This window comes from Neovison vison, chromosome 7 (assembly GCF_020171115.1).
Source record: "Neovison vison isolate M4711 chromosome 7, ASM_NN_V1, whole genome shotgun sequence".
NCBI classification, from domain to species: domain Eukaryota; kingdom Metazoa; phylum Chordata; class Mammalia; order Carnivora; family Mustelidae; genus Neogale; species Neogale vison.
The window spans coordinates 51,427,040-51,442,594 of record NC_058097.1 but is presented as its reverse complement, the minus strand read 5'-3'; the positions used below and the strand labels follow the sequence as shown (position 1 = coordinate 51,442,594).

At 50.4% G+C, this 15,555-nt stretch overlaps 1 protein-coding gene and 1 long non-coding RNA gene across 3 annotated transcripts; one reads left to right on the top strand and one right to left on the bottom strand.

The window, feature by feature from the left end:
- Window positions 1-435: 435 nt before the first annotated feature.
- On the bottom strand, window positions 436-15,519 carry HSD17B14 (hydroxysteroid 17-beta dehydrogenase 14). 2 transcript variants are annotated; one of them, XM_044256938.1, is made up of 9 exons: window positions 15,114-15,519; window positions 14,374-14,412; window positions 14,133-14,254; window positions 13,586-13,652; window positions 10,443-10,534; window positions 1,308-1,412; window positions 1,073-1,140; window positions 881-977; window positions 436-778 (listed from the first exon to the last, which is right to left on the bottom strand). In XM_044256938.1, exons 1-9 carry the CDS (start codon window positions 15,199-15,201, stop codon window positions 605-607), a joined length of 852 nt encoding a protein of 283 aa, XP_044112873.1. In that variant the 5' UTR covers window positions 15,202-15,519; the 3' UTR covers window positions 436-604. The 2 variants fall into 2 exon arrangements, with proteins under 2 accessions (XP_044112873.1, XP_044112874.1); XM_044256939.1 differs by having other exon boundaries at window positions 14,133-14,215.
- On the top strand, window positions 3,360-6,704 carry LOC122911854. Its single transcript, XR_006385516.1, has 2 exons — window positions 3,360-4,064; window positions 6,372-6,704. It is a non-coding gene; the product is annotated as an uncharacterized LOC122911854 (long non-coding RNA).
- Window positions 15,520-15,555: the final 36 nt, after the last annotated feature.

Sequence of the window (15,555 nt, the reverse complement as noted above, 5' to 3'; positions counted from 1 at the left end):
GGAGTCCACGCCCCATGTTCCCTCCTCCCACAAACCCAGGAGTCCAGGATCCCAGCCCCTCCTCCTTTTGACCAAAGGACTCTCAACCCTTGCTGCTGCTTCCCGCAGAACTTCTGGAACCCGCCACCCTCCTATTCCACAGCCAGCGAGCTCAAAACTCCATTCCCTTAAGGACCTAGAATAACGAGGAGGCCCTTTTGTTTCACCTCCACTGTTATCTCCTAATACGGTTTAATTTTTTCTCCCCTGCGGGCCTTTGTATTAGCTAGGGTAAAGCCGACCGGCAATACCTCCCCCGGAGCCTGCTGCAAGGCCTGCCGGGAGTTGTAGTCCCTCGGGTCGAGGCTACGCGTGGGAACACCTGGGACTGGGAGCGCGGACGCCGTCCTTGAGTGGCAGAACTCGAGGATAGAAATAATTGTCGTGATGCCCTGCTTCTCCTGGCTGCAAACTGGTTTTATGGGAACTCGCGGGGTGGTTTGGCACATTGGTAAGTGGAGTTAATGTCTAGAGTTGGGGTCTGTAGATGGTAGAAGCTGAAATCTGGGATACTGAGTTTGGGGTGGGAGTCTAATCAGGAAGGCCCGCGTGGAAATTTGGGAAATCAGGAAGGGATGGTGGGGGGCTCCACGGGGGTGCCCGGAATGGCCTTGCGCCCATACCCCAGCTCTGCACCCCCAGTCACAAACAGCTCAATCCCGGTGCAGAAATTGGCTTCCGAGGCCAGGAACACGGCAGCGGCCGCCACGTCGGCTGGCTGGCCCATGCGGCCCAGGGGCTGGGGAGAGACCAGAGGCAAAGGAGAACACGTGAAGCACCTGGCCTGGCTGCCTTGCCCTAAGCCACTCCCACAGCACCTGGATCGGGCCCCCACCCCTACCTGGGCCAGGGTGCCCTCTCGGATTGTGGCGGCAGGGTCAGGCGTGAAGGCTGCCAGCTCCTCCCACAGTGGGGTCCAGATGTTTCCTGGAGAAATGCTGAGGAAGGGAGAAGAGGGGGTCAGGGATGGGTGCCACCAGCGTGGCCTCTCGGGCTCACTTCCAGCCTTCTCTGCCCAGCTAGAGCTGCTCACCAGTTGACCCGGACGCCATATTGACTCTCATCCAGGGCCAAGGCTTTGGTCATGGCTGTTACTGCCCCCTGCAGAAGAAGATTTGGAAGCAAAGTTCAGTCCAGGGAAGAGAAGTTTCCTCCTGTTCTCTCCTCCAGCAGCGGGTGTCAGGTTGGGGCATGAAAACAGGGTAGTCATGCCTCGGGGCTGAGGTAACTGGAGGGCCCAGCAGGGAGTGAAGGAAGGGGGAGGGTACCTTGGTGGCCACATAAGGAACCGCCTGGACCTGGCCAATGGCCCCCACCAGACTGGAGATGTTGATAACGTTCCCCCGGCTCTTCCGCAGGTGGGGTAGGGCAAGCTGGGGAGACAGAAGGCAACGTCAGCCACGCGGCCCCTTGGTTCCACCAGCCACACCAAAACACATCCTGAAGCTTGGGTCAGTGGCCATTGCCCTGGTATGCTCACTAGCGGATCGCAGTGCCTTGTGGGGACAGCATTCTAGAACTCTAGAAGGCCTTCACCGGTTTGCCCCACGGTCTCCGGGTCTGTCTGGTTAAGGAGTCCCTCCATGTCTGGAAGGCATTTTTCTCCATGTCTCCTCTCCTACCTTCCTCCCTCCCCTTTGTGTCCCTGACCCTCTCCCCTACCTCCCTCCCCACCCCAGCACGGCCTGCCCCCCTTTCTCTAGGTCTCTGTCTCCCCCCTCTAGGTCTTTGTATGTTACTCTAACTCGGGTCCAGATCAAGACAGGAAAATGCAAGATGGCTGCATATTTTGCAAAAATGGAAAAAAAATGGGTCCAAAAATGGACCCAGAGGTCCCTAAACTAATTCTTTCTCCCTCTCCTCCCTTCCTCTGTCTCTCAGCTCTTTAACTACACATGACCTTGAATAAATTCAAATCCTATCCTTCCCCTCACTTTCTTTTGACAGCTGAGCTGGCCAGTCAAGACCTGTTCCTGCCACTAAACATTAATGAATGCAAGCAGGCTCCCCTGGGGGTTCCCAGAGTGGGAATTGAAATTCCCTCCCTCTCTGGGTCACCCCACCAGCAATTTTAAACTTTCTCTGCTCCCTTCAAAAACAGCCTTCACCTTTTCTGAGGACCATGTCTTCAAACATACCCTGCGTGTCCCAACCTCAGGGCCTTTGCATTTGTGGTTCCCTCTGTCTGGAGTACACATGGGACTCACTCCTAGAGTGATCAGCCACTCATCTGCCCAGCACCGAAGGGCTCCTGGGGACATGGGATATTCAGTTCACTTTCATGGCTCACCTGGGACAATCCTGGGTAAACCGAGTCCCTCAACAATTCCAAATCTCATTCAGATGTCACATTCTCAATGAGGCCAACCCTGACCATCCTATTTATTAATTTAAAGATTTATTTATTTGAGAGAGAGCACAAAGAGGGAGAAGCAGACTCCCCGCTGAGCAGAGAGTCCGATGCGGGGCTCCATCCCTGCACCCTGAGATCCTGACCTGAGCCGAAGGCAGACACGTTTAACTGACTGAGCCACCCAGGTGCCCCTGAATTTATCTATTATGTGCCTGGCCCTGTTGTCAGCTCTTCACACAGATTAGCTCATTTAATCCTCAGGACAATCCTAAAAGGGATAGTCCATAGCTCCTTTTTCCAGGTGAGGAGACTGAACAGGTGACCGAGGCTCTGAGGGTCATGTGACAACTGTCAGAGCCGGTATTTCCACCCACAGTGAGCAAAGACCAAAACCCACAACCACAAAAAGAATTTCTGACAATCTAAGTCTTAAGAACTTTAAGATAGGGGCGCCTGGGTGGCTCAGTGGGTTAAAAGCATCTGCTTTCAGCTTGGGTCATGATCCCAGGATCCTGGGATTGAGCTCTCTGCTCAGTAGGAAGCCTGCTTCCTTTTCTCTCTCTGCCCCTCTCTCTGCCTGCTTGTGATCTGTGTCTGTCAAATAAATAAATAAAATCTTTTTTTAAAAAAAAAGAACTTTAAGATAATATGAGCACGAGTGCCATCATTATGTGGGCACTAGGGGGGTTGACTCCTCCAACCTCTCCCCGGGGACCTGAATCCCTCCCATCGCCCCCCCATTCCTTTCTCTCCTCTCCCTTATTGACCTTGGAACCCTCCTCCCTCAGCCTGGGCCTTGCCCCTCCCCTCCCCCAGGTACTGCCCCTGCCTTTTCTTTCCTTTTTTTCTTTTTTTAAAAGATTTTATTTATTTTTTTGACAGAGAGAGACACACTGAGAAAGGGAACAGAAGCAGGGGGAGTGGGAGAGGGAGAAGCAAGGAGCCCGATGCAGGGCTTGATCCCAGGATGCTGGGATCATGACCTGAGTCGAAGGCAGATGCTTAATGACTGAGCCACCGAGACACCCCTGCCTTTTCTTTCCTAAACCTTCTCCTTGCCCAGCCTTATAACTCCCTCCCCACCCCCACCCTGCAACCTGTGAGGTCCCTAAGGACCTCACAGGTTGCATGATATGGGTCATTCGCCACCCTTCTCCTAGCACTGGGCACACAGCTAGCACTGAATAAATATTTGTCCCACACTCCCTGAGGTCCTTTTCTCAACCTTCCCACACACATTCTTTGGCCCATAGCCCAAACCCCACCTCCAAGGTCACCTAGGACCTCGGAGTAGCCACATCAAGGATGCACTGGAATCTTACTGGCCTGCCCTTCCCTTCTCACCCTCCCTCCCTTCGGACACCTGACTGTCCCAGGGAGCCTGCAGCCTTGCTCTGGCCTGACTCCATTTCTCCTAAATGTTGGGGTTCCTGGGTCTGCTTCTCCCTGAGATCTGCCAGGGGAGCCCCTGCTTTGCTGGTTTCCCATCAGTGTATGCTAAGTCTCCCTTAGAACCACCTTCTGGAGCTCCCCTGCCACCTTTGGTTCCCTCCATCTCTGAAGTCTCCAGGGCAAAACTCACTCCGTTGTCTCCTCCTAGAATCTGCCTTTCTTCCTGATTTCCAGCCTCAGACCTGGGGTCCACTCACATCCAGCTTCTCAAGGCAGAGAGGTGAGAGCCTTCTGGAGCCTCCCTCTCCCTAAGTTCTCAACTGATTGCTCATCAAGCCCTGGCCATTGTGCCTTCTAAGGATCTAAGGACCTCCAGAATCTCTACAATTGTCTCCCCCTCATTCATTCGACGAACATTAACGGAACACCTCGTATGTGCCAGGTACTGTGGTACATCAACAGGGATACCACAGGAAATAAGACCAAAACTTCTGTCCTCACAGAGCCCAAGATCTGGGGAGGAAGCAGCAATAAACAAATAAAAGAGTATAATGGAATGTGCTAGAGTGTGGTCAGGGAAAGTAGAGCAAGATGAGGAGAATGGGAGTATTGAGCTGGGTGCAGCTGCAAACCCAGATATGAACTGTGGGGAGGTCTTGAAGAAGCCTGGGCCTGGGCCAGGCAGAAGGAACAGCATGTGCAAAGCCTTGAGGCAGGACAGAGCTGGTGCGCTTGGCACAAGGTCACAGTGGTGGGAGGAGAGATCAGAGGAGGAACCAGGGCCAGATGATATGAGGCTGTGAAGGCCACCTCTTTTTACTTGCACAAATGCCAGTGTCCTAATACTGGTTTTCCCACTGCCACACTCTGTCTTCTGATTTGTTCTGCAGACAAGAGCCAGAGTGATTTTTTTTTTTTTTAAAGTAATCTCTACCCCTGACATGGGGCTCAAACTCATGACCCTGGGATCAAGAATCGGGTGCCCTACTGACTGAGACAGCCAGGCGCCCCTTAAGTGATCTCTTAATATTAATGATCTGTTAGCATTTTTTTAATTAAAGCTTTTTTTTTTTTTAAACAGGTTTTTTTTTTTTTAAAGATTTTATTTATTTATTTATTTGAGAGAGAGAGACAGTGAGAGAGAGCATGAGCGAGGAGAAGGTCAGAGAGCGAAGCAGACTCCCCATGGAGCTGGGAGCCTGATGCGGGACTCGATCCCGGGACTCCAGGATCACGCCCTGAGCCGAAGGCAATCGTCCAACCAACTGAGCCACCCAGGCGTCCCAAAGCTTTTTTTTTTTAAAGATTTTTTTTTAAAGATTTTATTTATTTATTTGACAGACAGAGATCACAAGTAGGCAGAGAGGGAGGCAGAGAGAGAGGAGGAAGCAGGCTTCCTGCTGAGCAGAGAGCCCGATGCGGGGCTCGATCCCAGGACCCTGGGATCATGACCTGAGCCAAAGGCAGAAGCCTAACCCACTGAGCCACCCAGGCGCCCCTAATTAAAGCTTTTTTAAAAAATATTTTATTTCTTTGACACACAGAGAGAGATTACAAGTAGGCAGAGAGGCAGGCAGAGAGAGAGGCGGAAGCAGGCTCCCTGCCCAGCAGAGAGCCCGATGCAGGGCTCGATGCCAGGACCCCGAGATCATGACCTGAGCCGAAGGCAGAGGATTAACCCACTAAGCCACCCAGGCGCCCCTCTGTTAGCATTTTTTAAAAGATTTTATTTATTTATTTTGAAAGAAAGAGAGCGAAAGAAAGAGGGTATGTATGCATGTGTGGGGGAACTCCACACCTAGTGCGGTGCCCAAGAGGGGCTTCGACCTCATGACTGTGAGATCATGACCGGAGTAAAACCAAGAGTCAGAAGCTCAACCAACTGAGCAACCCAGGCGCCCCACAATCTGTTAGTATTGATGGCATCACATCGCTTCCTTGCTCAAATACCTTCCATGGCTCCCTATTGCACTTGAGAGGAAGACCAGACACTTCAGCATGGCCCTCGGGTCCCCATATGATCTGCTTCCCCAACATCTTCCTCACCAGCCCCTTGGCTTGCAGGACTCAGCCTCTCCACAGTGCCCAGCTTTCTGTGGCCTCTGTGGCTCTCGAAGGCCAGGCCTTCGCATCAGCTGTTCCCTCTGCCAGGAACACTTGGACCTCAGTTGTAGCCACATCAAGGACCCCTTTGGACTATGGTACGTCTGGCTCTCCTCCCCCCTTCTCCCAGCCTGGAGAGCCACCCCCCACCACCTTACCCCACTCTCTAGTCAATGCTATTCATTTTTCACTTACACTGGGAAGCCCACCCTGAAATTACTTAAAAATAAAATCTTGGGCTCCTGGGTACTCAGTCAGTTGCGCATCTGCCTTGGGCTCAGGTCATGATCCCAGGGTCCTGGGATGGTGTCCTGCATCGGGCTCCCTCTCCCCCTGCTCCCTCTCTCTCCCAAATAAATAAATAAAATCTTTTTTAAAAAAAAGAATTCTAATAATCTGAATAAGAAGAACTCTGGATTACCCAAGACCACGGTGTCAATGTTAATCTTACTGTGACTGCATGAGAGAATGTTCTCATTTTTAGGAAATATTCCCAGATTTGGGGGGGTGAATGGACATCAGACACCTTAGGAGACAAGAATGGACGCCTGCAATTTACTGTCAAACCAAGAGGCAGAAAAATAAAGCAAACAGAGTAAAATATGAGCAACGAGGACTCTGGGTATACAGGCGTTCTCCGTACTATTCTGACAAGATTTTATGAGTCTTAAACTATGTCAATAACTATAAGTAAACATTTAAATCCATTGGTAGTATTTGTGAAGTTCCTACTGATGAAATTATAGGATGTCTCGGTAGGAGGTGGCAGGAGGCAATGGATAAAACAATTAATAAAACGCTTCTAATTGCTGAGCTACAGGTGTGGATGGGAGATGAGCCTCTCTTATTCTTAAAACACACCTGGGTGGTTACAATCCCCAGGACGTTTGCACAGTCTTTTTTTGGTAAATGAAACACTCTATGGCCTAGTTCTCCACTTCCCTTCCTCCCACTCAGGATTCAGCTTAAAGCTCACCTTTTCCCTTCTAACTTCTGCCAAGTTTCATCTGCCCCATGTATATTTCTGTGAGCTTGACCTGAGTGGGGTAGATTACTGGAAACAGAATGGGGCAAAGTTCACGACAAGCCATAAGAATGTGCAGATAGTAAACTGTGCCAGGCATGTTCTAAGGGCTTTATGGGTATTTTATCCTCACACAATTCTCAGGAACAACCCAGTGAATGAGATGCCATGATAAGCTTCATTTTTCACAGGAGAAAACCGAGGTGTATCAAATAAATAAACAAAATCTTAAAGCAAATTTTTTTTTGAATTCCCATGTCTTTTTTATTTTTTTAATTTTTTAAAAAAAGATTTTATTTATTTATTTGACAGAGAGAGATCACAAGGAGGCAGAGAGAGAGGGGGAAGCAGGCTCCCCGCTGAGCAGAGAGCCTGATGCGGGGCTCAATTCCAGGATCCTGAGATCATGATCTAAGCCGAAGGCAGAGGCTTAACCCACTGAGCCACCCAGGTGCCCCTCGTATGTCTTTTTTAAATAAAGATTTTATTTATTTGACAGAGACACAGCGAGAGAAGGAACACAAACAGGGGGGTGGGAGAGGGAGAAGCAGCCTTCTAGCCAACCAGGGAACCCAATATGGGGTTCGATCCCAGCCTGGGATCATGACCTGAGCTGAAGGCAGAGGCTTAATGACTGACAACCCAGGCGCCCTAATAAATAAAATCCTTTAAGAAAAATAAAATAAAAATAAAAATAAAAAATAAATACTGGGCACTGAAAGATTATATATATAATTACGTATATAATATTTAATTAGATATATACCCTCTTTGTGGGCTGTGGTATATGTCTTACCATATACAGGTGAACACAAGTGAGGGCTAGGAGTGAGCGCTCATGGGTTGAACAAGGGCACCCAAATGCCCAGAAACATTTCACCTGGAACTCTGGTGAGACCTCAAAAACAGTGCCTGAGGGGCACCTGGGTGGCTCAGTGGATTAAAGCCTCTGCCTTTGGCTCAGGTCATGATCTCCGGGTCCTCGGATCGAGCCCCGCATCCGGCTCTCTGCTGGGCGGGGAGCCTTCTTCCCCCTCTCTCTCTGCCTGCCTCTCTGCCTACTTGTGATCTGTCAAATAAATAAATAAAATCTTAAAACAAAACAAAACAAAACAGTGCCTGAGCTTCCTCACACTGGTGACCACCTTTCTCCCAGCCCCGCCCACTCCTGGGGCTCCTCCCTTCTCTGTCTACAATGTCTTTTCCGATCTACCCTAGCTTCAGGCTGGTGAACTCCCAACTGATGACTCCAGGCCTCTCCCCAAACGCCAGACCCAAGTATCGCAAGGGGACATGGGCTAAGCACCCCACCCCCACCCTTACTCCCACCCAAAGGGCGTCCCGGTGGCAATGGATGGCAACTCAGTTCCATGGCCAGTTGCTGGCAGTAGGGGCGGGAGACCAATAAACCAAAACCTCCACTCTGTTCTTTTTTGAGTCCACTCCCCCACATCTAGTCTACAAGGAAATCCCAACGATTCTACCTTCAAAATGGATCGGGAATCAGAATGCTTCCCTACCAATCCACAGCCACCCGCCTGGTCGGATTCAAATCACCTCCTGCCTGGAACACTCTGGGGCCACTGCCTCCACCCTCACCCCCACCTGTTCCGAACGCAGCCCTCAGCCAAGGTAGGGCTCCGATTCCCACTAATGGCCACTCACTCCGTGGGCTTTAGGTTCAAGTGCCAAAGTACTGTGTGGTGGATAAAGCCAGATAGGATCTAGGCCCTTTCGTCATCGTTATGTGCCCTGCTTCAGTCGTGCTGGCCTCTCACTGTTCCTCCTCCGCTTGGAGGCCCCACCCCAGGGCCTTTGCACAGGCTGTTCTCTGCAGGATCACTCAGCCTCACCCATATCCTTGACTCAAGGATACCTACACCTAACTCAGTCAGTTAAGTGGCTGCCTTTGGCTCAGGTCATGACCCCAGAGTCCTGGGAATGAGCCCCGCATTGGACCCCCCGCTCAGTGAGGAGCCTGGTTCTCCCTCTCCCTCTGCCTGCTTCTCTGCCTACTTGTGCTCTCTCAAATAAATAAATAAATAAAATCCTTTTTAAAAAATGATACAAATAAAAATAAAATACTCCAGCAAAAAGAAAGAAAAAGAACAGGAAAGGAAAGCAAAGTAAAGCAGGAAAACAGTAAGAGGTCCACGGGAAGAATGACAGAATGTTGCTAAGGGTTGCTGGGTGATAGGTGTGTGGAATTCGGTCCACAATCTCTCTGCTTTTGGGTATGCTTGCAAAATGTCAAAATAAGGGGCGCCTGGGTGACTCAGTGGGTTAAGTGTCTGCCTTTGGCTCAGGTCATGATCTCAGGGTCCTGGGATCAAGGCCCCTCATCAGGCTTCCTGCTCAAACAGGGAGCCTGCTTCCTCCTCTCTCTCTCTCTGCCTGCCTCTCTGCCTACTTGTGGTTTCTGTCTGTCAAATAAATAAATAAAATCTTTAAAAAATGTCAAAATAAAAAGTTTCGTAGGGGCGCCTCAATGGCTGAGTCGGTTCAGTGTTCCACTCAGTCTCAACTCAGGCAGGTCAGGGTTGTGAGTTCAAGCCTCACACTGGGCTCCACAAGGAGCAAGGAGCCCACTTTAAAAAAAAAAAAAAAGAAAGAAAGACAGAAAGAAAAGGGGGCGCCTGGGTGGCTCAGTGGGTTAAGCCTCTGCCTTCGGCTCTGGTCGTGATCTCGGGGTCCTGGGATCGAGTCCCACCTCGGGCTCCCTGTTCAGTGGGGAGCCTGCTTCCCCCTCCCCCTCTGCCTGTCTCTCTGCCTACTTGTGATCACTCTCTCTCTCTTCTCTGTCAAATAAATAAATAAAATCTTTAAAAAAAAAAAAGTTTTCTAAAATAGTCTTTACACTTGCCCATCACCCTTCTGGCCAGCATTTATCACTCCCTGGCATTATATTCTATTTACTTGCTCACTGCCTGTCCCCCACTACCAGTCTGTTGGCTGCCCAGGAACAAGGATGTTTGTCCTCTGTTGGGTGCACACGGCGGGTACTTAGCAAATAATTGTTGAATGAATTAAAATGTGCTCTGATGAAAATAAACAAGCTGTTACAGAGAACAGATATGCACGTGCATGCACACTGGTGCTAGAGAAGCAAGGATGCTTGGGAAGGAGAGGCCCTTAAGCAGGAGACCTTTATGGGATTCAGAGGGCAAGATGGGGGAGGTAAAAAAGCTCTTCATTCCCCAGAGCTCTTCACAGGGTGGCAAAGCTGTTAATGCCTATCACGGACCCCCTGCCCCAACACTTCGCCCCTGTTCCTAACATCCCCCAACACTACCAGCATAGCACTCTGGAATGTTCTGGAAGGTTCCTAAGGGGACTGGGCTAAGTAGCCACACAATTAAGCTTTGGCTGGATGTTGGGATTTGCTCCCACCTACTTGCTGCAAAGAACTGAGTGCTTTTGGAGTCAGGTCAAACCAAGGCAGAGGAAAACTTCTGCTCTGAGAAAAAATGCATCTGAGAATCTCATCATCAGGAGGCCCCCTGGCCTGGCAGCCAGGGCTGTGATCCTCACCTTGGTCAAGGTGTATGTCCCCAGCAGGTTCAGCTCCAGCAGCTGCCTGAAGCCCTGGGCAGAGGTCTCCTCGGGCCACTGCGGAGGTGGGTCTGAGGGTGAAGGACAGAGAGGTGGAGAGAATGAGGGAGTGACACAGAGAACAGGGAAGAAATAGAGATATGGCAAGGAGGGGGCACCAGCGGAGGACAGGGGACAGACAAGAGGGTCAGGGATCCTGAAAAGGAAGGGAGGTTGCATAACAGTGAATTAAAAAGCCACCTCAGGCCAGAAGGCCTGGGTTCTGATATGAGCCCCTGCCACTTCCTGGCTGTGTGACTCTGGGCAAGTCACTTTGCCTCTCTGTGCCTCAGCCTCTCTATCTACAGAAGGAGGATGACACTTTGCTCTCAAGCTTAGAAGTTTCTCAAATCTGGGGTCACCTGAGTGACCCAGTGGGTACAGCACTTGATCTCAGGTCTTGATCTCAGAGTTGTGAGTTCAAGCCCTATGTTGGGCATGGAGTCTACTTTTAAAAAAAAAAAGGAAATTTCCCAAGTCAGCACACCTGGCTGTCTGGGTCAGTGGAACAAGTGGCTCTTGACCTCGGGGTTATGAGTTCAAGCCCCCACGTTGGATGTAGAGATTACTTAAAAATAAAATCTTTTTTTTTTTTTTAAAGATTTTATTTGCTTATTTGACAGGCAGAGATCCAAAGCAGGCAGAGATGCAGGCAGAGAGAGAGGAGGAAGCAGGCTCCCCGCTGAACAGAGTGCCCGATGCGATGCGGGGCCCATCCCAGGACCCTGGGATCATGACTTGAGCTGAAGGCAGAGGCTTTAACCCACTGAGCCACCCAGGCGCCCCTTAAAAATAAAATCTTATACTCTATGTTGGCTAACTGAATTTAAATTAAAAAGATAAAAAATAAAGTCTTAAAAGGATTTTCTTTTCATGAGTCCATATGTGTGCCTGACACTTAGTCCCATAACGTATTTGTAAAATAAATAGGAGGAATTGGGGGTAGGGGTTAGGTTTAGAGAGACAGAAAAACCAATGTTCAGAAGAAAAGGAGCTGGGAAGATAGAAGACAAGGGGAGGAAGAAAACAAGACGGCGGCCAGAAAGTTGAGGGAATCTTGGATTGTTCTTTCCCAGGGACCCAGAGCTTGTGTCCTGGCTTGCTCAGGGAGCTGTTCAAACATCTTTAGAGAATCCGCCCTGGATCCTCTGTTGAAAACAGCCCCTGCCATTTTCTAGACCCTAATCTTTTTTTTTTTTTTTTTCCTGGAAGTAAGCTCTATGCCCAACGTGGGGCTCAAAATCACAACCCCGAGTTCAAGAGTCGCAGCCTCCCCTGACTGAGCCAGCCAGGCAGGCTGACTTTATTTTTATTCATAGCCTTTATCACCACCGGACATACTCGTATATACAGCCAATCCTGTTATTCAAGGCATTACGCTCTATAAAATTCCAATGACAATGAATTAGTGATCATTCATCCACTGCTCCCAAGGGAAATAGGACCTATTATGTAATAAGATGTAAATATTATGGACCAAACGTGTTCCCCGCACCCCCCAAATTCATATACTGAAATGCTAACCTTCGATGTGATGGCACTTGGAGGGGAGGTCTACAGGGGGATTTTCCCAAGGATGGACCCCCTTAGAAAAGAAACCCAAGAGATCCCGTTGTCCTTTCCACCCTGTGAGGATACAGCAAGAAGCAGGCCCTCCCCAGACACGAATCTGCTGACCTCTCCGTCTTGGACTTCCCAGCCTCCAAAGCTGTGAGAGATCGACCTTTGTTGTTTAAGCCCTCCCCATCTGTGGCACTTCTGTTCTAGAACCCCTAAGACACTATATATATATGTCTGTATGTAGACACTGTATATACATAAACTTAATAGATATTTGCAAATCAGATTAGAGCCTTAAATCCTCAAAACAACTCCTACCAGGACACTCTATTTATTTATTTTGCAAACAAGGAAACAAGGATCAGAAGTGTTAAGCCATTAGCTGGAGGCTACCAGAGTTGGGATGCTAAATCATCCAGACGGCCCCAGGGCAGGTCCATCCTCTGAAACTAGCAGGCAGGGGTAGACCTGGTCTGGGAACAGGTGCTTTGGGCAACTAGGACTTTTCTCACCACTCCCCATGCAAATCTGCAAATCCCTGGGAAGCAGTGAGGACTGAGGCTGGTGTTACAAAAAAAAATTTTGTGTGTGAGTTGGTGATTTCATGAATACGGAAACCACAAATGGGGAAACTTAACTGTATCCTTTCTTGTCTATTTCCTTCCTCGAGTGTGTGAATCCCAAGAAAGCAAGAATGTTTTTGTCTGTTTCATTCACTGCCTACTCCGCCATCCCCAGGAAAGTACTTGGGACATAGTAAGCGCTCAGTAAATATCTCTTGAATGTACACAGAGAGAAAAGGATGAACTAGTATTCGCCATCTTTTTCACCTTTACAGCAATTTAAAGAGGAAAATGCAGCCCAGAGAGGTTGAGCCACTTGCTTAAAGTTGCCCAGCCAATAAGCAGGGGGAGGGTAATAGAAGAGGGTGTCTCTTTGATCACCGCTTTGCTGTGTGACCTCAGTGTGAACAATTCACCTCTCTGAGCCCTGGTTTACCAGCAGAGAGATTCTTAGGAAGGGTAGTCATTAACCTGATGGCATTCTCCCTTCCAAGTCACCACACTAAGACCCATAAACTTTCATGCATAAGGATAACTTCATAGTCATCAGCAACGAGAAGGGCCATCCACGTCACTGCATGGATAAGCTAATTGAGACCACAAGATTTCTGCAAGCTGTTTGCCCAAGATGGTTCTGGTAATTACGAGGCTGAGTAGTTCACCTTATTCAATGCTCACAACAACTCTGCAATGATGATGATCGTTACCATCATTCCCATTCTAGAAATATAGGAACTGAAGCATGGAGAGGAGAGGGCATGGGTCTGGAGGCACCCGGCAGGGACAGAACAGAGCCAGGACGTAAGCCCAGGAGCTGGGGAATCCCAAAGCTATACTGTCCCATCCAAAGGGAGAGAGAAGGGGATGGGGAAGATGAAGGGGAATCTGAGATGGGGGGAGGAAGAGATGGGAAGCCGGGTTGACAGCAGCGGAGAATGGCCTGTGGGCCTCACAACTCACGGTAGCCAGCGTTGTTGACCACACAATCCAAGCGGCCAAAACGGCGGACGGTCTCAGAAATGAGGGTCTGGGGACAAAGATGTCTTGTAAGTGAGCATTGCCGGGCACCCAGCCTGGACTCCCAAAAGCAAGGTGGGGAGCAGGAAGCTGGATCACAGCTGAAAGGGGACTCCCCCAAATCACCAAGCATGGCAGGATAAGAGGAGACAGGAAGCCAGGGTTGCCAGAGACCAGAGGGCTGGTTATATTCACACAGCAGAGAACTCAGCGGGGTGGGGGTGGGGGACGGAGGGCGCATATCAGAGAGACATTGACTGAAGGGAAGGGTTAGACACCCAGAGGCAGGAGAGGAAAACTCTTCCGGAAGGAGGTCCACTGTAAGGAGTTTTTTTGTTGCAGACTCTGTGACAGGTGTGACAAAAGCCCTGAAGTAGGGAGAGATAAAGAAGAACTTTCCCAGGAGACCCAGAACCTGGCCAGCAGGGAAAGCTTGGAAATGAGGCTGAGCCTAAACCTTTGGGATGAGACAGGGATGAAAATAGCTCACCCTCACATCTTCCTCCCGAGTCACATCACAGAGGAGAAAGACAGTTCCAGCAAGCTCCTGCTCCAGGGCCCGGCCCCCTGACTCTGCAGGGAAGAAAGGGCTGGAGGCCTGGACGCCTGGGTCTGAGGGAAGAGGGGGCTGAGGGCCAGGACTCTTGGGTCTGAGGGAAGAGGGGCTAGGGGTTTGGACTCCTGGATCTGAGGAAGGAGGGGGTTGGGGGTGAGGACTGAGGGACACTTACCATCTTTGTCACAGATAACTACTTGGGCGCCGCTTTGCACTGAGAATGGAAGAAAAGGTTAGCACCCCCTGCACAGACTCTGGCAAAGGCCTCTGCTGCCCTCTTGTGGCCACCTGGAATGGGGGCCCATCTTCCCGAACGTTCCCCTCGTGACCCCAAAGTCTCATGATGATCCTCCAGAGCAAAGGGCAGAAAACTTGACACATATTCTCCCTAGCCACTCCAGGTGCCTGCTGGGGTTCCTGAGCCCCCCATCCTCGGTTCCAGAATAAACCCCAAACCCGCAAGCGCCATTTCCCAACCACCCACTTTGTAGGTATAATAACTGAGACCCAGAGAAAGGGAATAACAATTTCTGGAGACCCGCCAAAAGCTCAGACCCCAGGGTTATACTGCCTACCCCTTCATTAGCATCGCAAATTGGTTTTTTTTTTTTAAAGATTTTATTTATTTATTTGACAGAGAGAGATCACAAGTAGGCAGAGAGAGAGAGAGAGAGAGAGAGGAGGAAGCAGGCTCCCTGCTGAGCAGAGAGCCCGATGCGGGACTCGATCCCAGGACCCCGAGATCATGACCTGAGCCGAAGGCAGCGGCTTAATCCACTGAGCCACCCAGGCGCCCCGCAAATTGGGTTTTAATAAGAACGTTGGCTCCAGTACTGAAGATCCCACGCCCACTAGTTCCCAGGGTCCCTCATCTGCTAGGCTTCACTATTCCTGAGCAGCCAGAACCCTACTCACCGAAGGCTCTCACGATCCCGGCTCCGATGCCGCGCCCGCCCCCTGTCACAACCACCACCTTCCCGGCATAACGCGTTCCCGTTGCCATTCTGCTTCTGTCTGTCTTTCCTGTCGCTCTTCTGTGCTTCTTCCCACCTCCAAAGTCGGGTGAGGCCGTGGAGCAGAACCATTAAATAGGGGCTGGTCCACGAAGCCCGGCCCTTGGTGGGGGCGTTGCCAGGAAGGCCCCAAGCCTGGCAGCTTGGCCCCGGCCCCCTCCGCCCTCAGACCCAGGAGTCCGGCTCCCCCCGCCACCCATCCCCTCCTTCCTCAAAGTCAGGATTTACGGCGTCCAGCCCCCTCCTCCCTCAGACCCAGGAATCCAGGCCCCAGCTCTCCAGGTCAGACCTACAGGTCCCAGACCCTCAGGACGCAGGAGTCCACGACTAGCTCTGCCCCGAAA